Genomic DNA, 25,690 nt, shown 5'->3' on the forward strand with positions numbered 1-25,690 from the left:
AGGGTAGCTGATATCCTTTATACTCTGTCTTCAACGGGCTTGTAGCATGGCTGAGGACAAACTGATCTGAACAAACTGAGATACTTGAGAATCAGTCTATTTTTAAAAAAAAACTCATTCTGTACTCTGACATAATCATTGCCTGTACACTGAGGGCTCACTTGCTTTAGCCAGTCACATCAAGGCAAACCTCATCACAAAGTGTACAAGCAGTGGTACTGCTTTTCAGACACGTTAAGCAGTTCTTTTGCCCACCTCCACGTGGGTGAAACTTCAAATGGAAGAGCATATCTAGTTTGGGGCATCCTGTTTTGAGAAGGACATGGAGTAATAATAGAAAGTGTAGGGCAAATCAGTGATAATGTCATGCGTTTTAGGATATGCAATTCTCGTGGAAAAGCTAAGTGAACTGAGGTATCTTCTTGCCTATAATAATATAGAAACATACAGTTCTCAAGCAAGGCTTTTGTAAGTAATGTCATTCTTTTTGAGATTGACCCAGGCAGTCAGCAGGGGCTGCACAGAGTGGTGCTGTGAGGAAACGATGGAGGAGAGATTTCTTCACACAACAATTTCCACAAGTACTGTCTCCTTTGCAGAGAAAATGGACATGGATATAAGGCAAAGGTAATCAGTGGTAAGCAATAAGTTCCCTGGGCGAATATAAGAAGGATAATAAAACCTGACACTTTGCTGAACGCTGTAATGAACATCAGCAAAGTCTAAAGCAAATATTGTTGACACGATTTAGTCTGACCCAGCTCCATGCACTGTCCAGAAAAGCAGTTGGTAGCTTAGTTCTCTGGTTCCTTTTTTTCAGTCTTGCATTAAGTCTAGGAGTGGTCATAATGCTGAGATTGCCTTGAACCCATGTCCAACCACATGTGTAGGACAGCAAGTTACTGTTCCCCATCTAGAGCATTGGCTACATCTCTGTCAGATGTTATTTTTCTGGTCAAGGCTTGTTATAAAGTGAATATTCTTTGCTCTATTTTCTAGGTTATTTTCATTTTGATGTTCATTTTGAGAATAATTTTATTGGTATTAGGAGCTGGAGAATGTGGCACTGTGATGATGTCAGTGTTGTCTTTGCTTGTTCACTGATCATTGCATTTGTAATTTTCAGATTTTCCTTTTGAACATCTAGCACTTGGAGCCATGGCATTACTATATTATCTCATTTTAAAATAAATAAGAAAGAGAGAAGATAAGGAAAGTCAAGGTAGTCACAGATAAGAACCTTCAGAGAAAAGTAAGGATAACTCGTTCTTTGATGCCTCAGTATTTTATACATTTTTGTAGTCGTTTGTTAATTGTACAGATTCTTGTTTTGGTTATCTGGACACCAGTTTCTAAACAACTGTACTTAGCAGGACTGCAATCTATTCTTCAAAAGAAAAACAAAATAGATATCACTTCCAGAGTATTGGAAAAAAGATCCCTGTCTCTTGTTTATTTATTTATTTAGAAAGCACATACAGCAATGCATGGGGAGGGGAAGAGAGATGCAAACCAGGTGAGCATACAAATCCATCTCAAAAGAAGTAATGAGACACTTCCCAGATGATTAGTAGCAGTACATCAGTCTATGTGAGCATTTAAACTGTTGTACCTCTAGATTAAAAAAAGAAACCACAGAGAATTTCTGAAGAACAAGGTAAATGTCTGTATTTCAGAAATCCCACCACAATCAACTTGTAGGCAGCAAAGTTTTTGTTCTGTTTTTCTTCCTGATATTTCTTTCCAGGAGTCTCTCCTGCTCACGCTATGGTTTCTTTCCTCAGCGTCCTTCTCTGGTGGCAAGTAAGGATACTTGTGAATGAAGACTTTGCCTTAGTTCTTGACCTTTTCTTTAACTTCTTCTGATGCTTGAGTGAAATGCCAAGCTCCTCCATTATAGCATTGAAAGAAAGACACTGTTGGGACACAGAAATTGCATTAGACACTTTTCACTGAAGACAGAGTTTGGCCATACCCTCTGACCAAATCATGGCTCTTATGAAAAAAGGATCTCAGCACATAAAAGCAGGATTGGGAAGCTTCTCTGGTGACTTCTATCAGCTTTGAGCAAGTCCCTAATTTCTAATAGGTGAAGTCTGTAATCACTTTTTTTTTTTTTCCTAACTTGGGTTCCACTGAAATGAATTTAATTTTGGCTTAACTAAATCTGATATTAATATTTCTTAAATTCTACACAGATAGGTAGATTTGTGATGTTCTGTTGACTTCACATAATAAAACTTACCCTTTTTCGACAGGTAACTTTCCTTCTGACCTTAAAAGAAAAAAAGATCTTCTTTTTTTAAAAATCACATGTACCTCAGCCCCACAGAATTGTGAATACTACAGAAAACAAAGATTTCTTTGTGGCTTAGTTATGTTCTCTTCACTACATTAATAGGCAATTCCAAAACACAGCATACTCCTCAGTCCTCTTCTCTCCTTGGAAAGAGTCTTTTTCAAATGTTTTGTGTCAAAGAAAGGAGAGAAATTACCACAAGAATGAGGTAGCTGAATAGTTGAGAAAGCAAACAGAAATCTTTTTTCTTTCCACCATCCCAATATTAACAAAGACATTTTGAGTAAGTGGAAAAATCTTTTACAACCTTCTGCTGAAATAATTACTTGTAACACAAAAAACACAAAGAGGCTTTCAATGGAAGTATCTAGCAAGGCAAAAGATCGTTTCATGCAAATATAGATTGATGCATAAAATGAAGTGATGGTAGCAGCATGAAACAAAGCTTTGACCACCTTACCTCCAATCATGCTGAATAAATCCCCCTACCAAAGCCTTTCTAGAACTGCAGAACTGCTCAGTTTTGACACATCTGGTTGTGTTATTGTTTATATATATATGTAATATTGTTGTATACTGTATATTGTTATTATAATTGGTTTACTTTGTGAAATGAGAGCAACAGCACACAGACATAGTTCTTTATATCAAATATAAATTCTCTTCTACCAGTGATACCACTGCAAGAGGAGCAGTGTTCAGTCCTTATCCACTAACTCAATGGTGATTTCCGTTACACAGGGTTAAAAAAAGTATAACACAGTATGATTTTGGAAGAGGAGAAAAAGAAGAGAAAATCCAACATTTCTAATAGCCAGGTATTCCAGAGGCAAAAGAGTGTGAGGATAACCTGGATAAAGGCTAGATCATTTATTTAAAGCAGCAAAGGGCTTCCTCAGTAGTGAACTCCTCATGCTGTGCTTCTTCCTGTCCAATATGAACTCTGTGGGTGCAGTGTGTAACCCTGATTTTGCAAGTGAGCCCAAGACATCAGTATATTAATGTGTCTCCGGTTGAACGTATATGATCTTGCAGGTGTCAGCACACCCGTTTGTGGGATGAACTGCTGGCAAAGATCCCATAAAGCTCTACATCTGGAATTTAAAGTTTTATCTTTGAGATGTTTAATTTTTGCTCATTTGAAATTCTTTAGTATACATAAATCAAATTATAATAAATTCATGCCAGACACAAAGTATAACAGTCATGGTCCAGGACACTGTACTACCTTTTTTTCAAATTGAAGTCTGGTAATAGCCAGATTGTCATTCAAATAACCCTTTAGATAATGTAAAATGGGAATTCTGATGTTACTGGGTTTAGAGTCAATGGTATGTGCTGCAGCCCTATGCCCTCTGGAAGCAGCAGGTGAAGCAGGTATCATTTTAATACATAATTATTTGTATATTGCTTCAGACTTTTTAAAACATAGCACCACTTATTTCCAAACTAATAAAGGTATATATTCTAACTAGCTACCTTGGCATGGATAATTTCTCTCTACTGTCTTAGTTTTAACTGAACTTTCAACATCTAGATTACCAAATGATTCTGGAACTCCATGGAAAACAAGGAAAGGAAAATATTAAACATTTGTAGGAATGATCTTAATTGTTTACCCCTGTTCTTACCAACTTGCATGCTGTGTGTGCTCTTAACAATAGTCATCAATCTCTGCAATGTTCATGCAGGGATGATTTCTACAGAAAAAATAATTGTTAATATTAGCCTTGTTAATGTGCCTATAATCAAATTTTCCAAACTGATTTGTGTTAGTCAGACAAGACAATTATCACAATGTCTTTTAATTTCATATCAGCAAAGTAATCTCATGAAGGTCATTTACGCCTGCACATAGACATTTGCTGACATGATGTTTATGAGCTTTCCAGCATCTGACTGCATGACATGCGAAGCACCCCACTGGTTCCACTCTCAACCTGAAGTAATGAATTAAAGAGATATTGAACTGATCTTTCAAGGATATTCCAATGGTCACAGATGCAATTACAGCCCTGATCAATTTTATGATCATCTCTGTATCTGAAATACTGCCACCTTTGAAAAAACCTATTGGAGGTGGCAAGGAGCATTAAAAGCCTGCAAAAGGTCTTTGTCTACCTCTGCCTTCACGGATTGCTTAAGGTTGTCTAAAAGAGCCATCTGAGATGATACTCTGAACTTTTGGGTCTGGTTAATCATTCAGAAAGTCAGAAAGCAGATATGACCAGAACTCTTTCGAGTCCTAGGAAAACTGGCTCAACATCCTATTTATCTCAAAGCTCGTGAATGCAATCAGGATACTGAACAAACATTTGAAAACTGGAATTGACCTGAATTTTTCAAGCAGTAGAGAACAGTAACATGAAGCAAATTCAAAATTCACCAGAATGCCTAAGGAGTTACTTGAAAATCACCATCTTTAGGAACTCCTGAGGCAGCCCTCTGAACAACACCAAGTCTGTAGTTGCCTTTAGAAAGGGCATGATGACATTAAACTTCCACTTACAAGGGCAAGATACTGTTCTCTTAATTTCATATTTGGATAGCCAGTCCAAAAGAGTTTCTTTAATAATATTTTCTGGGTTGTTTTTGCTTGTTTGCTTGTTTGTTTTCGACATGTTATTAAGACCACTTTTGAGGTCTATCCAAAAAAGAGAGGAGGCTAGAGACAGCAACATATTTAACAACAGAATAATAAGTTTAAAGTTATGCTATTAAACTTCTCTCCTAAACAGTGCCCCAAAATGCTGCAGTACATGGCCTGTGAAAATTAAAGGAAATCTTTTACAAATAGAATGGATTTGGGGCTCCTGTTTTTTTGGTTGTTTTTTTTTTTTTTTTGAGATTCTTCCTATTTGTCCTTTGGTCATTGCAGCAGGATGAAAAAGCTTAATCGGGAAGATCTCAAATCCTTCCTTACACTGGCATCCAAAAGATTGTACTAGGCTATAGAGTAATTCTAGAATCTGAATTTAAAGGATAACATGAAATTGGAAATTTCTAATTTAAAAAAAATCTGTAGTTAGACTTTATCAAAGTGTTGCTACCTACCCCTGAGGACAAGAATTCTTCAATTGGTTTTTAACCCCTTGAAAAAAAAAATAATCAAACAAACAAAAGAAAACCAACCAAACAAGCAGCAAAGGAACAAAAGGACAATCAGTGTGCTGTGCCAGACAACTGGGAGTTAACAAAATCAAAAGATTTAGACTAGATTCTATTTGAAGAGAACACCTGACTAGCTCAGCCATGAAGGAAGAAGTGCAGAAAACAAGGTTTTACTCCTGCTGTGCCTTCCTCAGTGTGAAAAACTCATCGCTGGGACACTGACATATGTCTTCTGCTGAAAGAAAAGTGATTTGTTTTTTCCTAGTGCAGTGAAGGAGAAATATCCAAAATAGTTTCTCCTAGTGAGTGAGCTGCTGTTGCAGCACATTAAGAATCTGTTTGAGTGTTCTGTCACTATTAGCTAATTGCATGAGGAGATCACTAAATGAAGGATTTTAAACTGTCAGAGTCTATTGAACGGTGACTGTCAAAACAGTGTCACAATAACTCATGGATTATTTTAACTGTTTTTCAATTATATGAACTGCTTTTCAGCTTCCTGTTTACACACGCACACACACAAAATAATCACTAGAACTACTTGCTGATCTCAGAAGACATCAAATGCAAACAGGGCTGCTCCCAGCAGGCACAGCTAGCCACAGTCAGGTTTGGAGGTGGGGTTATGGTGTGCCAATGGAGGGGCTCAAGTTAATGTTTGAAGAAGAGAAGGTATTTATAGACACAATAAATTAGCAAAAAAATGTTTTTTGCAAGAACGTCACTGAGTAGGGATTTTTTTTTTCTTCTACTCCTTTGTTCCCAAACAGCTAAAAATGTGACTCTTCAAAGCTTTAATCCAAGAGAGATGACACAGAGACATGAATCTGTGGCAGTACTTTGAGCAAACATCAATCCAGATGCAGAAAGCATGATTGGTGTGCTTATTCTGGCTGTATGGTGCAGGTGTGTTGCTAAGCCACCCTGATCCTAGCTCTCTGAAACAGTGATCATATTCACAGAATCATAGAATTATAGAATCATTTCAGTTGGAAGGGAACTTTAAAGGTCATCTACATCACGAACCGGAACACCTACAGCTCCATCAGGTGCTCAGAGCCCTGTTCAGCCTGACCTTGAACATCTCCAGGAACAGGGCATCCACCACCTCTCTGGGCAACCTGTTCCACTGCCTCCCCACCCTTATTGTAAAAAATTTCTTCCTTATATCTGATCTAAATCTCCCCTCTTTGAGTTTGAAACCATTACCCTTTGTCATATCACAACATACCCTATTAAAGAGCCTGTCCCCTTCTTTCTTACAGGCCCTCTTTAGATCTTGAAAGGCTGCTCTCATACTGCCTTTGTTCCTTTCATTCTTCTGTCTCATTCTTTCTCCATGCTCCATGCTGTATTTTTGCTTCATTGGATGGCAGACTGTAATAAGGGCAGCAAATGGCACTAAATAAAGGCAGGAGCATCGACCCCAGCCAAATCAACCTGGCAATGGACAGTTTGTGCATAACCCCATTACTTTTGTAAGCCAGTGGTTTCTATGTGTCATAGAATATGCCTTTTTTTTTTTCTTTTTTTTTTTCTGCAGACATTGAATATTCTGGGAGCTCTGATTAAAATGCGACAAAGGCAAAATAAAAAGAAATACCATGAAATGTCACAAGTGCATGTTTATAACCATTTTTCTCCTGAAGTAGCTCTGGTTATGCTCTACTGGTACTGCCAGAGCTGACAGCCTGTTGTGACTCTTCCATCACAGGCAGAGCTGTTAACTCAGTGCTGATACACCCGTGAGAGGGGACATTGACTGTTGGGTCCCAGGTGCAGTTATAAGGCTGCAAGTGAGGAAAATGCAATTGCAATCACTTGTGAACGGAGTATTTTTTCATGGCCAAAGTTCAAATTGTAACAGTTTAAAAGCGGAGAGCGTTGATAGGTCAAAAATTTTTTAAGGCTTTAACATTTCCTCCTAAAGCCTGTCACATTCTGTGTTTGACTCCTGCCAGGTGCCGTGCACTTCATGGGAGATGCAATGGACTGTCCCTTTCTCAAACCACCCTATTAACCTGAAAGCACTTGGCTTTTTCTGGACCCACAGTGAACCTTGCAAATATTGTGTTTAGAAAGGTAGAATTACTAGTTCCCAGCTGGCATGCCTGCTCTTCACTTCCTCAACTGCTGACATAACTGCTAATAAAAAAGAAAAACTTTCAAATATTTTTTTGGTAGTTAGATAGTTAGGGAAAGGCAGAACTGCTTTGTAATTCCCATTGGCAAGCTGAAGGCTGCAAGTTTGCCTCTGGGGACACCTAGACAGGCAAAATGATCACTAACAATGTGACTGTTTCCTTGACAGATGTGAAAATGTTTATCCAAAAAGTAACAGAAACTTTCTGGATTTTGCATTCATTTAAACAGTGATTAAGAATGTAGTAGAAGCTGGAGGCTGACGGATTTCTTGCACAGAGCAATGATGAAGATAAGCCCATTAGTAATTTTCCTTCTACTCTGAGAGTTCAGAGAAGCTGGATTTAATTAGTTTAAGTTTCTTCAACTGGGAAATTGCAGACAAGAGTGTTTATTTTTTTAAAGCAGGGATATTGAAGATCTTAATCGGGTCTTCACTGCTAGGAAGGATCGTTTTATGAAGAACCTAAGCTTTCAAGGCACTGTTAAAACAGGTTAAAATTCCAGTTTGAGCAAGAGAGTTTCTTGCAGTGTTTGAAGTAGGGCATAACACTCACTCACATATATGAAAGAACACTGGTAGAGAAGAACTGCTGTAGTCAAGCCATGAGCACTACAAGTCTTCATAAAAAAGGAACACCCAAAAGCAACACCCTGAAGCCCACTGCCACTATAAATATTGCTGATTAAAAGTTGTAAAATGAATAGAAGTAAAACACATTCTATTCAGAAGCCAGATACGAAACAATTCAAGAGGACAGCAGAGCTTGCTGGAGCATTTTGGTGATTGAGCATGAAGGCATCCACTTGAACGAGTTTTCTAATTGCAAGAGAGGCCAGAAATGGCCCCTCAATAAAACAGATCATTAACTTGTTTGATGAGGAGGAACTGCATTGTGCAAGAAAACATAAAGTAGGTGTGAAGGATGGAAAATGAATTGGTGAAACTGAAGGTAAGACAGGATATAATGACATTCAGATAAAAGGTAATCAGGTTTTGCAAACTTGGTTGTTTGCAGTGGTTCATGATATCCTATGAGATGGCATTTCTATATATTTTGTATATCTACTCCAAATTGTTGTCATATGTTTTTCTGAGGCAACAACAGATACAGCCTGTTGTCTCCTGCTCTGGCAGTCCCCAGGCAAGCATAGGACCGAAGGAAACCAAACTGTTCTCTTCCCAGGGTATAGAAAACATCCAATACAGCTTGGCTTCCTTTACAACAGCTTCTTTCTTTGTTTCAATATGCCAAAAAAAAAAAAAAAAAAAAGAAAATGCTCAACATAAATCGATATGATTTTTACTGCCACTTATGTCATAAAAGATTTTCCTATATTATAAAGCCTTACAACAGTGAACATCATGAATTACTCAAGCCAAGTCAACAGAGTTATTCTATGAAAGGTACATATATACTGGGAGTGCCTCAGGGTGCTTTCACTGATTATGTTCTTAAATGTTAATGGTTACATGGCATAAAATTTAACTGATAGATATGATCTTGTGCTATGATAGTTACTTGGAGGCGTTGTCTAATGAATTTTAAATGGATGAATTAAAATTCATTAAATATTGACACTGGAAATAATATATGCCAGCTAAAAATCTCTGGCTGTTTATAATAGGAGTTCAGAAAGTTAATGGAGCCTGCAGGTTATTTTCTGAGGTTTGTAGAGAACTCTCTGGCCCACTTGCTGAATGCTTAACCAGAGACCAAGGGAAATTTTTCTTCATGCTTTTACTAATGAGATTGCCATGAGTTTATTCAAGTTTGGTTGAAAATGAAAAGGAGGTAAACAATATTTCTTACCTGAAAAAAAAACAAATGTGAATTACCCAATGAAATGACAAGACGACACTTGTACATAGTGACTATTGTATTTCTTAAAATCTGCTGTAGTCTGTTGCTCTCACTCTTTGCTGTAGGTGTAATTCTTTTCTGTGATATGCATTTAAACTGCCCAAATTTCCAGGACTTTGACAATTTGCATTAGATAAGCTTATCTCCTGCTGAAGCAAAAGGCACTTTGAAGACATTAACTGCGTTTTGGTGAGTACAACCTTTGTCATTAAGTGAACTGTTTAATGCTTTCATTGGACACACCTTTTTTCTTTCCTGACTACACAGTATGAATTGAGGGTTGTGTTCGAATCCCTCTTTCCTCTCGGATTAACTTGCCACAGTCTAACTCCGTAGATAAGGTGGTGCCAGAGGTGGAGTTGGACGGATGGGTTTGCTTACACTGTAGTCCGTAAAAGAAACAAAAGGCCTTGCATGCAAGAAAAAAAATAATTGAGAAAATGAATAAATGAGAGAAGTAGAATTAAAAACAAACATGAGAATGAGATTCAAAAGCTATTTAAATCAAAAGAGACTCTATTTATGGAAACAGAAAAGTCATAGATTGTATGCAAATCATGCTTTGGATTAGCTTAGTGATAATATATGCTGTGCAGCATTTTCTGTCTATGCTTCTTATATCACCAGTGTGAAAATAAAGCAAAAAGAGAGAAACCAGAAAATAATACTGAAATCACCAGAATTTTCTTTCTTTGAAATTACTTTCACAGAAAAAAAATCTACAGTCCTCACATATTATGTTGTCACATTAACCTATTTAAAGATTTCCATTAGTATGATCAGCAACACATCACTGTGAGACAGCAGCAGTTTCATACTACATACAGACACTGTATTTTTATATATTCATCCCTGAGTATTATGTTATTCATTCAACAAATTGCTAAATAATTTAACAATCTCTCATGATCTAATGCTTTAGGTCTATTTTAATTATGATTTCAAGGGTACATTGCCTTTCCAGGCTCTTGAATTGTTTCAAAATATTCTGCACCACTTTTGTGCTTATACTATGTGTTTTATCTGCAATAGTGCTCCAAAACTTATTTGAATAAAAACCTCCTGAATCTTTGATCTCCATACATTCTTTACTTATTTTGTGCTAGTACTGCTCTATAAGGTTTACACAGTAACCAGGAAGTTGCAATATGAGCAAAATGCATCCATCCTTTCTCTCTGACTTACTCCCAAACAGGGACACCTTGATTAATAAGGCGTGCAAAATTGTCTGCCTGAGTTACATCCTTTGTTTGTATACATTGCTTTCAGTGAGGGCTTGATCAGGAGCATGCAGAGTAGTCTGCACAGTCATGAGCTGCCCTCTTCTGCAGGGCACTGCAAAGATTAAGCCCAATCAATGAGTGTGGCATTAGGTCCCAGGGACCCACAGTAACGTCAAGAGTCATTTGGAAAATGAAGATATCTGGTAGGATTCAGATCGCTTCCTTCTAGCTGTCTGAACAGTGGGCATACTTAGCTCAACAGTGGGTATACTTAGCTACTTGTGAGTGCAAGGAGACACAGGCATAGAAACACAGAATACCCTGAGCCTGAAAGGACCCACAAGGATCATTGAGTCCAATTCCTGGCTCCATACAAGACCACCCCAAATTCAAATCCTAGTCTGGGAGGATTGTCCAAAACGGAAGCCATGACTGCTGCCCTGGGGAGCCTGCTCCAGTGCCCAGCCATTCTCTCAGTGAACAGCCCTTTCCTAATCCTCAACCTGACCCTCCCCTGATACAGCTCCATGCTGTTCGCCCAAGTCCTATTCACTGTCACTAGAGAGAGATCAGTGCCTTGACATCACTGCAGGGTGGTTCATTCCATCAGAAATCCAATGTTTAAAAATGAGGCACTGTCCTCTCCAGGCCCTCAGCTGTGGCTGCTTGCTTTGACTTAGACGTGAAACCCTCTCATGTCTTAGCATCAGTACAGTATAAACTACATCTCTGAGGTAGAATTCAGAATGTTCTCCTTCTCTTTCCACTCGTCCCTTATTTTTCTTGACCGCCTTTTCTGTCATTTATGTCATCAGTTTTGTAGGACTACACCTTGGAGGGAGAGGATGAACTGCTGACTGAAAATCTCTTGCCTTTCCCATCTAAATGCAAACTGAGCTTGAACAACTCACTTAGAAGTGTATGTCTGAAGTTAGGTGTTACAAACTGATGACTGTCTCAGTCTACCAAGCCTGCAGTGCAACATGACCCTGTTGAAACATCCTGTTGAAGTGAACAGGACAAGAACATCTTTAGCAGTTGATCCAAACAGGGCCAAACGAGGGTCTAGGACATTGCCAGCAGCAGACCGGAACCAGGGAAGGTAGTCAGATCAAGAGGGTTGGTAGACAGCTTCATGAATAGACTCTGAGTGGCTGTATGTATCTTGTTTCTTTTACTGTGTTTGTCTCAGTAAGTGGGTGTTTACACCCTATTTTAAAGATAGATTCTATTTCACAAGCTTCTCTTATACTGAAGATGTGATTTATACGTAACATTTTTCTTTGTTTCCTCTCACTGTTTTCAAATCACTCATTACAGTTCAGTGGAGATATATCTTGAAATTGTTTGGCTCCATAATCTTACTTTGCTGTGGCATCCATCACCTTTCAGCAGGTTTCCCTGCTTTGAAGTGCATGCTTCAGCACAGAGTGTGTAAACCCCTGGCTGTGAAAGAAATGTTTTCTAGATCAAGAGAAAAATTACACTAGGGATTTGGAAGTACATTCCTGCTGTTACTCAAGAGCTGATGTTAATGCCATTAAAAAAAAAAAAAAAAAAAAGGTTCTGTTTTATTCCTTTCCAAGGTAATTTATACTTTAAATCTTAAAGATCAAGCTAAAACAGTTTGAGCAATTAATTGCTCTTGTTCTGCATTGTCATATTAAACAGCACTAATTGGACTGTGGATGAGTTGCTTCCCTATTCTTATTAAGAAATTATTTCTCTGTAGTGCCAGAAACAAATGGTGAGAGTTCAGCAATACAAAATCTGCACTCCAGCAAAGAGACATAATGCAGTCACCACAGATCTCAGCCTCCCAGAAACATCAGCAAGCTGGAAAAGGATGACTTACCTGCTCAATATCACTGTTTTTCCTTGATTTATAAATAAATTCACCAATGGCTACGAACACTGAAAGAACAAGCCCAGCAGCAAGCACTATGAAGATGCCCCCAATATTCTCTACCCCGAGAGCACTGGCTTCTTTGCTGTCCTCTTCAGGGCAGCCGTTGCCTCGCCACCACTTTTCCTTCATCATGTGAAGCTTCCCCTCCTCCTGGAGCTGGAGGATGGCAATGGTGATCTTGTCCCTATAAGGTGACCCTGGAAGATGAGAACAAGATTTGTCAGCGCTGATTGCAGCAAAATGAAGGCAGAGAAAGAGCACTTTAGTTGCTCTATCTGGAGCAACTGGATAGTTGCTGCAACTGGATAGTTGCTGCTATCTGGAGCAAAACGGCCCCCTTGTTACAAGACTGAATTATTCCAGCTAGAAATTCTTGTGTTCTCTTCAGCTGGAAGAGGATGGAGTACCAACAAGCTGTTGGCATCTGCCCTGGGGACTGGAAAACAGAAGGCTCCTTTGGAGTTGTTATTTGTTTGGAAATTCATGTTGTTTTCTAGGGTCTCCTACTGAGGTTTATTTAAGACTTGGCAGTGGGTTTGCTTGCTAAATAATCCCTCTATATCATGTCTGAATATTGCTTTAAGCATCCTTTGAGACTTTCCACTTTACATCTCTTCTATTTACTTCAACATCTGTTTATTTTTCCTACTGCATGAAAAATGAGTAACTGTCTAAGAAAACCCACAGCCAGTCAAATGCATTCTCTTCTCATTTGTACCTTCATATGCCCACAACTCCACTTCATCTACCTTAGAGCTTATAAGAACACAAGCCGGCCTAGCCCTTTTTTTCTGTGACATTATTGACACTTCAAGCTGAAAATAGCATATATTTCATGCTTTTTATTTTCAGGCCAACAGTTTGCTAAATGATGCATTTTCAGCTCAACAGCATTAATGCCCTGTACAGTATCTGGCAAATAGCGGGGTCACATTGGGCAGTTCAATCTGTTTAGATTTGCTTCTCATGCACTAGTCCAGCTCTCCATCTTCCAAAATCTCTGTTTTTTTAGCATTCAGTTCAGCCAGCAGCTCTAACAGATGCACAGATCTGTAGCCTCAAAGCAGGAGAAGGGAAAGGTTTGCCCCTCATCCCACTTTTGGAGCACAGCACTGTTAAAAGAAATTACTATCAATTAACCTTTTCAGTGCTGCCAGAAGCTGAAGTTGTCAATAATAGCAGCAATCCTCTTATTAATTATAAAAGATAAGCAGAAGTTGTTTTTGGCATTGTAATGGAGTCTTTTGTTTGTAGGGCAAGGATTTTATGATAGCAAGCAGGAAAGGATTACAAGAAAAGCTGTTTGGCTTTGAAGACATATATGTGCCCCCAACCTCTGTCACGCTGGAATTCCTGCAGTTGGAAGGTTTAAGTGTCTGGGCTGAAATACAGCCAGTGTCACCAGTCCCTCGTCCATGTAGCTAACTGCCATCCTTCCCTCTCCTTTAGCACATTAATGAGACTATTCCCCTCTAGCTAGAATTTCACGAGTCACATTTTGCCTCAAGTTAAAGCAGTTGCAATTCTTGCCTTCATCAAGATGAATAAAATTCAAGGCAGAAGGTGTGCCCAGAGTTTCAGTGATGTCAGGGTACATGTGGATGTGGACACAGGAAAATCTCACTAAGCACCACTTTTGTGCCTTTATATATCTAAATGGCCTGGGATATTTGGCCTTGGTTTCACTTTTCATTCTTACACTGTTGTGTAGGACACTATTAAAAATAATTGTACCGTGAATGCAAGTCCCTTTTTCCATTTCCTTTAGCCTGCAGCACTGTCTGAGGAGAGTCAGTGTGAAAAATACAGCAGTACTCTGTTGTGCCAACACTCAGCTATTTTTCAGTGTACCCTACTGCCAGCAATAGGACATGCTGTGACCACAGATGCCAAGAGACATGTGTCAGATTATACGAAGTCCATCTGGGAAGCCAGCAATCAGCAGCTACTGCTTTGGAAAGCCAGCTCTGAAAGGAAAATACGCCGGCTGTAAGAATAGATGATTTCTATGCATGCTATTAAAGAGCCAAAAATAAGCACAGCAGAAAATGAAACACTTACAAAACTGTCTTTACACAGAGAAGTGAATTATTACCACTGAAAACAACAACACCAGAAAAAGCAAAATTATTTCTACCTTAGGAGAGGTTTGTCACCCTGATGGCTGGAGTTTGTTATATTGTAGGTATCATCTATTTTCCCTTGTCTAAAAGAAAACAGTGGCTAGGCAAAGCGAAGCAGCCTGAGTCATGGCACAATATTTGTGGGGTTGTTCATTCTTTCTTGTGATGTTTTTGTTGCCAGCAGGGTTATCACAATTCATCTTGAGGGTAGAAGGTACCTATCTATATTTCTACATGTGCTTTTGAAGTTCATCAAGTGTGCCTGGAGTGCTGGATTAGTGATGTTTTATTGGTGAGCACTAAAACTGCACACAAATCCACCTCAAGACCCCTTTGAATATTCAGCACAGCATTTATGACCACTGAGCGATTAACAACCTACCACTCAGGACAAGAAATAAATCCACATACTTTCTTAGCAATCTCCCAAGTAATAGCTTTAGTGTTAGAATTACTTGCATCAGCACTGGCAGTGATACTGGAATATGTATCCTGACAGCTATAATAGTGTTGCTTTCTTCAGCTGGATTCCTCCCAGGGTGACATTTGTATAGGTTTTGCATAGAGGTGCCTCTGTTACAGCACTGCTTCCAGACTGCAGCAAGCTGACCATCAACCATCACTGCAGATTTTTCATCAGTACTGATCTTTGCCAAGAATCTAATGAAAACCCTCCTTCCTGTGACCCAGGGCTCACTAAGCATAAACAGAGAGTTTGTTGATCCACCTGAATTTCTGTCTTCCTAGCTCAGCACAATGAAGAACGAAGACAGCTTATATCTGCAATTTTCTACTCGCAGAGTTGATATTCCCTGGATTCATAGATGAATTGTTTCCTTGGGAACCAAGTGGTGATGGTATTCAGCTCATTCACTGGAAATTTTGGAGTGCAAGGCATGCTTTCGCTGCTGCAAACCATAACCATGTGCTTGTAGATTCTCCTGAAGGAGTGAATGCAAGCTTAGACTTGTTGAAACTTTGGTGTTAACATCATAGATAAGTCTTGTTTTCAGTGCAGCTTCTGCAGTGCGAGTGTTTTGAATGCTGTGAGAGACTGACAGAGGCTATGGGGTTTATGTGAATATTATGAAGATCTAGACACTTCATCTTATCTGTGAAATCAACTTTTTAAAAGCTTAAGAAGCTTGATGACACTGCAGTATTCCCAAGTGCTTAGAGGTATCTATTCCCCTGAATTTTGCTGGTTTTCCTTAAGAAAAAAGATCAAGGCACATTTATCATACGAGAAATATCTTATAAATATATTTCACAGCTGTATTTCCAATGGATGTACTCTCTCCAAGGATTGCCATCTGTTCCAATTATTCCTTCATTGTTCTTGGTTTAAAGTGTGGCAGCTTTATAACTGCAATGAAACTCTTGCCATTCGTTTGCATTTATTTGGGGATATTTTAACGTTTGTACCATTTTCCATAAGGACAGAAAACTATCCTCATATAGACAGTGGAAAAATATACTTAAAATATTATCAGTGTGATGATCTGAGGTGCTCAGTGACATAAAGAATCCCATTTCAAAGTGCAGTGGTGTTTTTCCTCTCTTATTTATATCTGATCTACCAAGCAACTAATGGACCAAATACTTAACCTATTATAACCTCTAGTTAATTCCCCTGAAGTCAATAGAATTGCGTAACTATTAATTGAGTGAGGCAATGTAAATGTATATGTTAGCAGTATGGAGAAGTATAATGCAAGAAAAAGATCTGGCTGCCCAGTACCCATTATTCACAAGAACACAAACACAAAATAAGCAAGCAAAGAGAAAAAAAACACACTTATGTAATTATTTGCAACTAGAAAAAGTCTTGTAAAGGACACTGAGTATGCTAAAACTCTGCTGGAAAGAGTTCACAGAGCCTGGGAATGTTAAGCTCTGCTTATCTTGAAACTCTGAAGTCCCTGATGCAGAGGCAGAACCTTGCAATTGCTTCTCATTGTTCTTATGTGCAGCTCTCGACTCTCAAAATAGAACAGAAATTGGTCTCTTTTCATACTTTCTTTCAGATATGTATGTTGGACACATTTGTTGTCCCCCCTTCCACCTTCCCCGAGACTACTTGATTTCACAAAAGCAAGTAATAATTCAGTAGTGCAACTTGGACTTAGAACAGGGCAGCACAGGGGACACCCAATTTGTCACAGAGGGGATGCTCCAGAAAGCGAGAAGATTACTTGACTTTGCTCTGCAGATGTAGCCTGCATTGCTATATTCCTTATTCGCTACGGAGTCTGCTTGCAGATAAGTGGATACAAGAGGAGACCTTTTGCCTTAAAGGATACTCCCAGAATCTGTTTTGATGAAAATATTTCCTAAAAGAACAGGGCATCATTCAGATAGTCATCTACACATCTGTAGAGGACATTGCTGGGTGCGCTCCATATCACCTGTGCTGGAAAACATCTTACCAATAGGGGTTCCCACTCCATAGCCTTTCGAATCGATGAGTCCCCCGATCTGAGTGAGGTTGCAGTTTCTCTGAGTCACATACTCAATGCTGGTGGACTCCATCAGCAGCGCATAGTCCGTCGTGAGCACACGCTGGATTCCTTCATCATTGTTCTTCACCAGCGCTGTCTGCTGCCTGCTGCTCATGAATGCCCACATCTTCTCATATGTCGATATTTTGGATTTCTAAGAAGGAAAAATGAGGACACAGAATCACACCAAAGCACTCAAATTACACTTGTAAACATTTCCTCCACCTTGATAGGCCTTATCTTGTGGATTGTTGTGAATGATGTCAATAGCATATCTCGAATGAAAGAATGGTTTTCCTTCCTGCAGCCTTTCACTCTCACTGTGCTTTATGCTTCTTCTGTTTCCTTTGCAGTGCCAGGAACTCTGTTACTGGCACAACTGTGAAGTGCTTTGAAGTTTTTTGGGCTAATGCTGTTACATGGATTACAGCAAAATAATTACACACAGCCCAGCAAATTAGTGCAGCTGGATACTCTTGTATTCAGCATCAGGGTTTCTGCCAGTCAGGGTGAGTGTACTCTTCCAAAAGCTTGAAGATCAATAAAGCACTGGCTCTTTTATATTGATATCATTGCCTAAAACTCATGTACTTCAAGGATAAAGCTTGACAAACAAACCTGAAGTGGCTTCTAAGCAAAATTCTGCTTTCAGCTTTCCGTTGCAATCAGAATTAAGGACCTAATCCTTCTCCCACTGAAGTTTGGGGAATTTTTGCCACTGGCCTCAGTAGGAGTGTGCACATGGCTTGTGTCACTACCCAGCATGAGCCAGACAAACACACACCAAATTTTGGTGTAAATATGAGCCCATGATCCCCTCCATGTATGCACTTCCCCAGTTCTGGAGCAGTATATTCTCACCTCCTTCATTGTCCCTATCTTTGGTTTGAAGCCATCACAGCTGATTTTAGGCTCACTGTGTTGGAGACAACAAGCACTCATTAAATACTGGTGTCTGGGAGATTCCTGTGAGCAGCTGATTTTCTGGTTCTTTCAGCTTTAAAAACTAATATGATTTCCTGTGAATTCAATACCTGTGAATTTCACCTAGGTTTCAACCAAGACTTTAAGCCACTGGATATCAGTAAGCTTTGAAGATGGTTAAGTGGCTTTTTGCAAGTAGAAGGCATTTGTACTGCTCAGCTGGGAATACTTTTTGAAACTGATGATATATTTATGCAGTAAATTGAATCTGATATTGAATTTACTGGAAAGATATATTCCTTATTCAGATAAGTTTGGTAGAAAGATCTCAACTTCCTGACTTAGCAACTTGATTCAACTGGCTTCTCATTGATTTAAGTGGGAAAATCTCTGCAAATCTGGAGGTGGGACCTGGCAGGATTTCTAAGTTGAGATTAACATCTATTATCACAGAGAAGCAAGAAAGCAATGGAAGATTTATAGTATAGATGTGTTGAATTTTGCCCAAATCTGTGTAAAGGGCTGGGAGGCTGACTTTGGGGTTCCTTTAATGCCAAGAGTCTCTTGTCTTCCACAGATAATTTCAATTGCTTTTGTTTCCATTGCTCTCAATACCTGGTTAGAAAGCATAGCCACTGCAGGAACATTCTTGAAAATATTGCCTCTTTAGCAAGAGTTTGTCTAGACGTGCTATTCACAGCTGGGAGACAAGCTCTCAGTCCTTTATGGGAAGGGTGCTTTCTCTTAAACTGTGCCATAAGGCACACGTAGAAACACCTACCCCTCATGTCACCTTCTGACTACTGTGTTTTACATGTTCCCAGCTCTCTCACTGTTGTGCATGTGGCTGTGTGTATGCTTACTCAGCTCCAGAAATATAAGCAGTATTTTACAGTATAAGGGAGGCAAAGTGATGCCCTCGCAGAGCACACAGACTTCCTTTTGCATATATAAGTTATCTGTTGTACTTACAGTACACGTACTGTGAAAATCTTGAACTTTTAGTCAGAGAAAGGAAATCCTAATAATGTGAGAATCATGAAAGGCTACATAATAAGGCTAATAAAAATAATCACATTTATTATATAGCACTGTGTGTGCCTCACTGGTTTACAAGTGAAATGAATTGTATTTTGTATGCACCTTTCACTATGTCACCTTCACTCTGCCAGCTTATCTATCTCCATTCTGTACTAAAACTGATGTCCTTTCCTTTGGTTTTATGCATACACATATTTCAGGCACAAGTAAGCTGGCATGTATAGCATATAGATATTTAATCACCTTATTATTTTTAAGAGGCTTGCATATTTTAAAGCCTACACGTTTTACTCTGAAGGATTAATGGTGAAAAAAAAAAAAAGAAAAAGAAAAAAACTCACTGTAGAGCTGGAAACAGCTCTTGAAATTTTTTCTAAATTTCTTGTGGTGAAATTACAAGTTATTTGCAATGAAATATTGTGGAGGGAGCAGATTCTGAGCAGTTCTTTCCTGCGTTGAATTTGACTTCAGAATAGCAATGACAATGTCTGTCTTTAGGTGGTGAAGAGCTCTTATATCCAGGAGATATCCCAGAGCCTTCCAGAGGGCAGCATTGGCTGCTTCCCACTGCTTTGCATTTGTATTGAGATCCTGTCCTCACCTAATGAAGTTTCCAGGAATATCTTGAGATAGGTTTCCCGGCATGTCTTTAAAGAAATGTCAGCTCATCCTTCCAAGAACTGACTATAACAAGGCTCTGAAAAAATGCTCTACTTTTCGCATTTCTTTCAGCACAGAAACATTTATATTCAGCCACAGGAGAGTCGTTACAAAGGGAGTTCACCCTTGATAGCTCACTAGGGATGGTGCTACCTCATAATTGAAATGACCTTGATGAGCATTTCTAGTTTTGAGAAATAACCCAAATACCAATCCTTTCTGAGTGTGGAAATGCTCACTTTGCCTCACGTAGAAATATAAGGGGGTTGTGCTTAAAGCAGTGCAGGGGGATACAAACTGGAGCACGAGGTCCCTCAGCACAGGAGCTGAATCTGCTTGTTCAGAATCAAGGGTTATTTTGCCCCACATGTTGTTCCACCAGGATGTCTCATTCTCAAAGGCACTGCATATCTGACTATCTATAAACACCATTCTCAGATGCTACAGTAAAAAGCATGATACCACTTTATTCAGTGCTTAACTTCCCTGCTGAGAGTACCGATGAACCTGCTAATTAATTCTAATTGTCACAGGATTTTTGTGTGTATTTCCTAAATTTATAGCTGGTTGGCTTTTAAAATTGACATTTCATGAGATTAACCCATTTTTTTGTCTAATTAATACTAATAGTGAAAAAAAAAACCCAACCAAAAACAACAACCCTCCCCCCCCAAACAAACAAACAAACAACAACCAATGCATTTATCCATGAAGCAATCAGCCACACAAAATCACAAAATGACCCTTTACTTACAGACATGTTTATGTGTGTATGTGGCCATTATATTAATAGCATGCATAATGCTGACCATGGAACATTTTAAGAAGGATGCAAACCAGCTTGTATTTTGATTATGTGCAGTGTTTTTCCAGTGCAGGTGTGACCTTCATAACAAATCTTAGCCAAGTGTTTGTATAAAGCTGAGATCCTACTGTGAGAAACAATCCGAGGGAGAATGTCCTCAGGTCCATGGCCTCATTCCCTTCAGGTTCTCCCATCAAAGGCATGGGTTTGCTCCTCACAGCAAAGGTAGCAGGTAATCATCCACGGGTCAGTTTCACCACTCAGAGCTGGCTGACGCCATCTTACCTTGAAGAAGGTCATTGTGGATCCATCTCTAACAGCCCCATACTCTATTTTGGTTTGCTTTGCCAAATCGTCAGCTGAATCGATGGGGGATTCCATCCTTTCTACCGTCAGGAATGCAGCCAGGTTGGCAGTATAAGATGAGATTATGATTAAGGTGAAAAACCACCATATTCCTCCAACTATTCTGGTGGAAAGAGCTTTGGGCATCAGTTCTGATCCTGTTACAATATCATCAAAATAATAATGTTAAGGCAATGCTGAAAGATGCCTTTTCTGATACCACAGACTATTTTTAGGCACAGAATGCTTTTATGAGACATAGTACAATAAAATGATTTAAACAGTAATCTTACAGATGCACATCTAACATTTATAATGGTAACACACTGTGAAGGGGATGTGTGCCATGGTACATGACAAATGGAATTATCCCTGATCTAAACCCCGTTACCTCTCTGAGCTAATGCTCATTGTTCCATTAACCTTGTAACCCAAACAAGCTGTACTAGTATTTTTTATCTGATTCCTAAATTTCTTTTTTTGCCAGTATATACCATGATCAATATTTTTAACCAGAGATCTTTAGCAGAATGCTGTTCTACTTACAAGCTGCCTAGGAGAAATGCCTTACAAGAAGAAGCTGCTCTGTGTGCCTTCTATCCACATACCTAAGTAAGAACAAGGTGATCAATATGCTTCCAGTATATTCATGAGCCTGCATGAGCCTGAGCTCACTATCCAGAACATGTCTTACTACAAAAGTGTGATTTAAAATTTAAAATTCAGAGGGTGAATGGAAGTACGCTTTGGATGTACAGGGCAATGCAAAGTTCTGGATGCTGTATTTGAACTAGTTATCAATGAAAAGGTTTTAGTAGTTCTGCCTGCATGTCACACTGACAAGTATTAAAGCAATCTGCCATAGTCATAAAATCCCCTGGAATAACATGCTTCCAGCGTGGGTGGTAAGTGCACTAAAATGACTTCTTAGCAGCTCAGACTGAATGTAAGCAGCACAGGTACTCAAGCATTTTCATGCAAGGTTTTTGTTTGTTTGTTTGTTTTGAGGCCTCTCCTCTGAACTTAGCTCATTAAATGGGATTTGGGGATCTGGTTTGACAAAATACTTAGATGTCCACTTGAATACTATTGATTTCAAAGTAAAGCATCAGCATAATTATTTTATTGATGAAAGATAAACTTAAGAGTTTATTCTGCCTGTGAACGGAAACCTCAGTATGGAAAACATTTGATGTAACAAATATTTATGTTACTGGAAAACATCCTGATAATGCATTCTCTCTCCTGAGCTACTTAACAATTTCTGGAAGAAATGTAAGTGGGTTATAGAAAATGTTTTCAGACTTTGCAAAAACTGTGAACATTACTTCTGAGGCAAAAACTGAAAGGGTAAGAAGCTTACAAACAGCTAGCAAACAGATTTAACTCAGCTTCATAAACATACAGATATGTCTCTTAAAGGTCAATGCTGAGCATAGCCCTAGGGTTTCAAGAGGCTGACAGAACTGCCGAACTGCAAGAGCAGATGCTCTGCTTGCACAGCTCTGGTGCTGCACGGATTTCAAATTAGGCTGGCGGTCTAAAAGCAAAAGCTCTTGCTTAAAATTTGATTCCAGCCTACCCATTTCTAGAGGTGCAGCTCTATTTAGGTTTGTGTTGTGGTTGTGTTCTATTCTTCTATTCTTCTGTCTTCCAGATAAGATTTTTTTAACAGCATGAAATCTTTTTTTTTTTTTTCCTTTGCTTTGTTGCTGTCAGAATTAAGTGTGTATTTATTTTCAAACTGGGACTGACCTAAAAAAGCTGGCTTCTAGGAGTGCTGATTCAGACCATCTTGAAGGTGTAATGTTTTTAAAGCTCAGGCAGCTATACACATACAAATTCTGAACTTGGGCCCTGATGCAACACGTCATATGTATTGTATACAGACAAATGATCCTAGCAAGCAACAAAGAAATCTGCCAGTGCAGATACATGGTGGCACAAGCAAATGTGTGGAGAAGCCCTGCGTGCTGAATTTGTAGGGTGCCAAGCCTCCCATGATTTCCTCTGGCAAAAGTTATTTGTGAAAAAGTAGCAGAACACATTCTGTGCAATTAAGCTCAAGGCTCCTGGGTCTGTTAATTATTCAGTGAGCATTGGTTTTTGCTTTTGGAAGGTGCTGAGCACGCTCTGTTCCCAGAAGAAACAAGCAGGCCCAGCATCTCTCTTGATCAGCTCCATGATTATTTCATTGTTCACCTTTCTGTGTTCCCTGACTGCAGCAGAGAGCATTAGTATAAGCTTCATGCCCCTGACTTCATCCTTAGCACTTTCCTGAATTGAGTACTGCTGTTCTGCCCACCTGGCTGGAAGGGGGTTCTGCATGTAACATGCCTTCCTAAAAGCAGTGGTTTCTTTGAATGAATTTGATGAAATGTGACCCATTTGAATGCTTTCAGAGTATGCATAACATATTTGAGGCTTTCAGGGGAAAACCAGGAGAAATAACATCTAAATAGGAATGTTGCTAGTTAGACTCAGGGTCAGGGACAATACTTGCTGAAGTCTCTCTAGTGCCTTTTTATGGCAGACATGACAGCCAATCCTGATCCAGACTTTGCTCACGCTCTGTAGAAAAGAGAAAGTCTGATCATCACATTTTAAAATTTAATAACAAGTGGCTTCCAATCAAGCATAGCAATCAGCTGCTGTCAACAAGAAAGAGTATAACAGTAGATGCAGAGTCTCACAACCATTCACTCCATGTTCAAGCTCTTCACATTAGCAATGATGCACTTACAATCACACGCACCACAAGTTTGTACATGGAAACATTTGTGTTGCCTTACAAATGTTTTTTCTTTCTTTCTCTTGTTTTATTTTTATGCTTCTTGAAAGACAAGCAGAGTCTGGTTGGGGCTGACTGTCATGTACCCAAGGTAGTGGTAACGAGCAGACACTGCATCCCACAGTTTGCTGTGGATGATGGTAAACTCCAAAAAAGGCAGTAGATTGAAACACAAAATCCTGGGGCACTTTCACACACACGGCAGTCACAGCTATATACACACACCTGCCTGATACTGTAAAACCTCAGTCTGCATCTCACTGATCAATTGGAAGGACAACAAAACAAAGGAGCAAAACAGAATGGCTCTTCCTTCAGCTGGTCACCTTCAAAGCCATTTCTGTGAGGCTTTGAATGGCTTCAAAGAGCATTTCTATTCTGTCAATGCATTAGAGCACCAATATAAGCAAGAGTATCCTAGATACAAGACAAACTTCAATCTCTACCGTGTCCAGGAAAGATCCTCCTAATGTTTCTTTTACTGCTACTCATATCTGTTAAAAAGGGAAGAATAAACTGTACCTGCATGAGTGTAGAGATGGTTTTACATTCCTTACTTAAATGCTTAGGAATCTAATACTGAAGCAAAATGGTATTTCTTCTGGATTGCCTTTTTGGTTGTTGTCATGGGTTGGGTATTTTTGTTCAGCTTTGATTCAAGTGGAAATTTTGTCAGAAATTATTTTCATTCCTTTCAGTGAACCCCAGTTTTGGTGAATAGTAACTTAATTGGAAATCTGTGAATACATATGCCATAACCAAATGTGGTCAGTACACATATCTCTTTTACTTCGCATATGAAGTGAGCTTCACTGCCTTTCCTTGTCAATTGTGTATAATGTCAGCTGTTTCCAAAATCATCAGCAACAGGGACTTGTGACTGTGTTAAGTTAATGCTTCTAGGGTTGGATTCGTTTACAGAAGGATGGGACTCATACCTGCAGAAAAGCCATAAAAAAAAGGTTTGGTTTTTGTTTTAAACAAAGCGTTTGACAAGTGCCAACAAACTTAACAGTTCTTCCGAAGAAACTACATTATCTGTTCTGTTTGGCAGTGAAAACAATTTGTTCTAGGGTTGCTAAGATTACTGATTCTACTGGGATGAAGCCCAATTGGGAAGATATTTTCCTGTTGCCAAACCTCTTAAATCAAGAGACTGAACTTCATCATAAAGAACACCATATCTAATGAATATTTTCTGTTAAACTCCAGCAACTCCTGTGTGGATCTGTCTGTGTTCCTCTCTCCCAGACTTCCCCTCCTTGTTCCTTCTGCATCCCTATCCTGGATTCTGCAGGTTCCCTTCCTCTGCCATCTCTCCAGAGATATATTGCTTTCTTCCCTTCCTATATCGCTTTGGTTCTGAGATTAGGTTTTACAGTATAATCTGTAATTACAGAGGGTGGAGTTTACCAGCACAGAAGCCCTTGAGCAGACTGTGGGACGTGTGCAGTAACGAAGTGTAACCGATGTACCTTGCTGCATGAGAGCTCCAACTCCAAACCAGAAACTATTTAGTAAAGTAAAATTGTTTTCCACCACATCTGAGTCTGGGTTGCACGGGTGGGGGTTATACCATTCATAGGGTGTAAACCTGTGGCAGTTAACAGAAACAATCTGTAAACATCAAATAAAATACAGCGGCAGCAGACCTGAACAACACACAAAATGAGGAGATTAATGAAGAAAACACAAAAAAAGGAAACCTCAGTGGAAAGGGTGTCTGCAGGATGTCCAGCAGCTGCTTCACGCAAGCTGTGGAGCAGAATGTCACAGCCTTGTTCCTAGCGCTGGACCTGCGTCCTTACTTTTGCTGCTCCTTGGTCACTGCCCTCAAAGCTGAGGTTGCTGGAGAGGCTCGAATCCCCCAACATTTTGTGGCCGGTGTTGCTGGGAGGACCCAACTCTCTCAGTGCTTTGCAGCCTACGTTGCTCCCAGGTAGACCTTCTA

The 25,690-nt window shown here is 39.3% G+C and overlaps 1 protein-coding gene across 4 annotated transcripts in view; it reads right to left on the minus strand.

The window, feature by feature from the left end:
• Nucleotides 1-1,424: 1,424 nt before the first annotated feature.
• The window catches only part of GRIK1 (glutamate ionotropic receptor kainate type subunit 1), a 155,465-nt gene continuing 131,199 nt past the window's right edge, over nt 1,425-25,690 (minus strand). Inside the window, exons 12-17 of one of the 4 annotated variants that reach the window (XM_042810601.1) lie at nt 25,215-25,333; nt 20,889-21,106; nt 17,102-17,327; nt 12,496-12,746; nt 9,661-9,826; nt 1,833-1,916 (exon numbers count right to left, since the gene is read on the minus strand). In XM_042810601.1, coding sequence (XP_042666535.1) covers nt 9,677-9,826; nt 12,496-12,746; nt 17,102-17,327; nt 20,889-21,106; nt 25,215-25,333 — 964 coding nt within the window. In that variant the 3' untranslated portion in view covers nt 1,833-1,916; nt 9,661-9,676. Of the gene's footprint in view, nt 1,917-9,660; nt 9,827-12,495; nt 12,747-17,101; nt 17,328-20,888; nt 21,107-21,494; nt 21,557-25,214; nt 25,334-25,690 lie in introns of those variants that run through there. The other 3 variants (XM_042810599.1, XM_042810602.1, XM_042810603.1) reach the window with 3 other exon arrangements.

This window comes from Centrocercus urophasianus, unplaced genomic scaffold (genome assembly GCF_019232065.1).
Source record: "Centrocercus urophasianus isolate 14NV4802_14NV808 unplaced genomic scaffold, USGS_Curo_1.0 seq_12, whole genome shotgun sequence".
Lineage (NCBI taxonomy): Eukaryota > Metazoa > Chordata > Aves > Galliformes > Phasianidae > Centrocercus > Centrocercus urophasianus.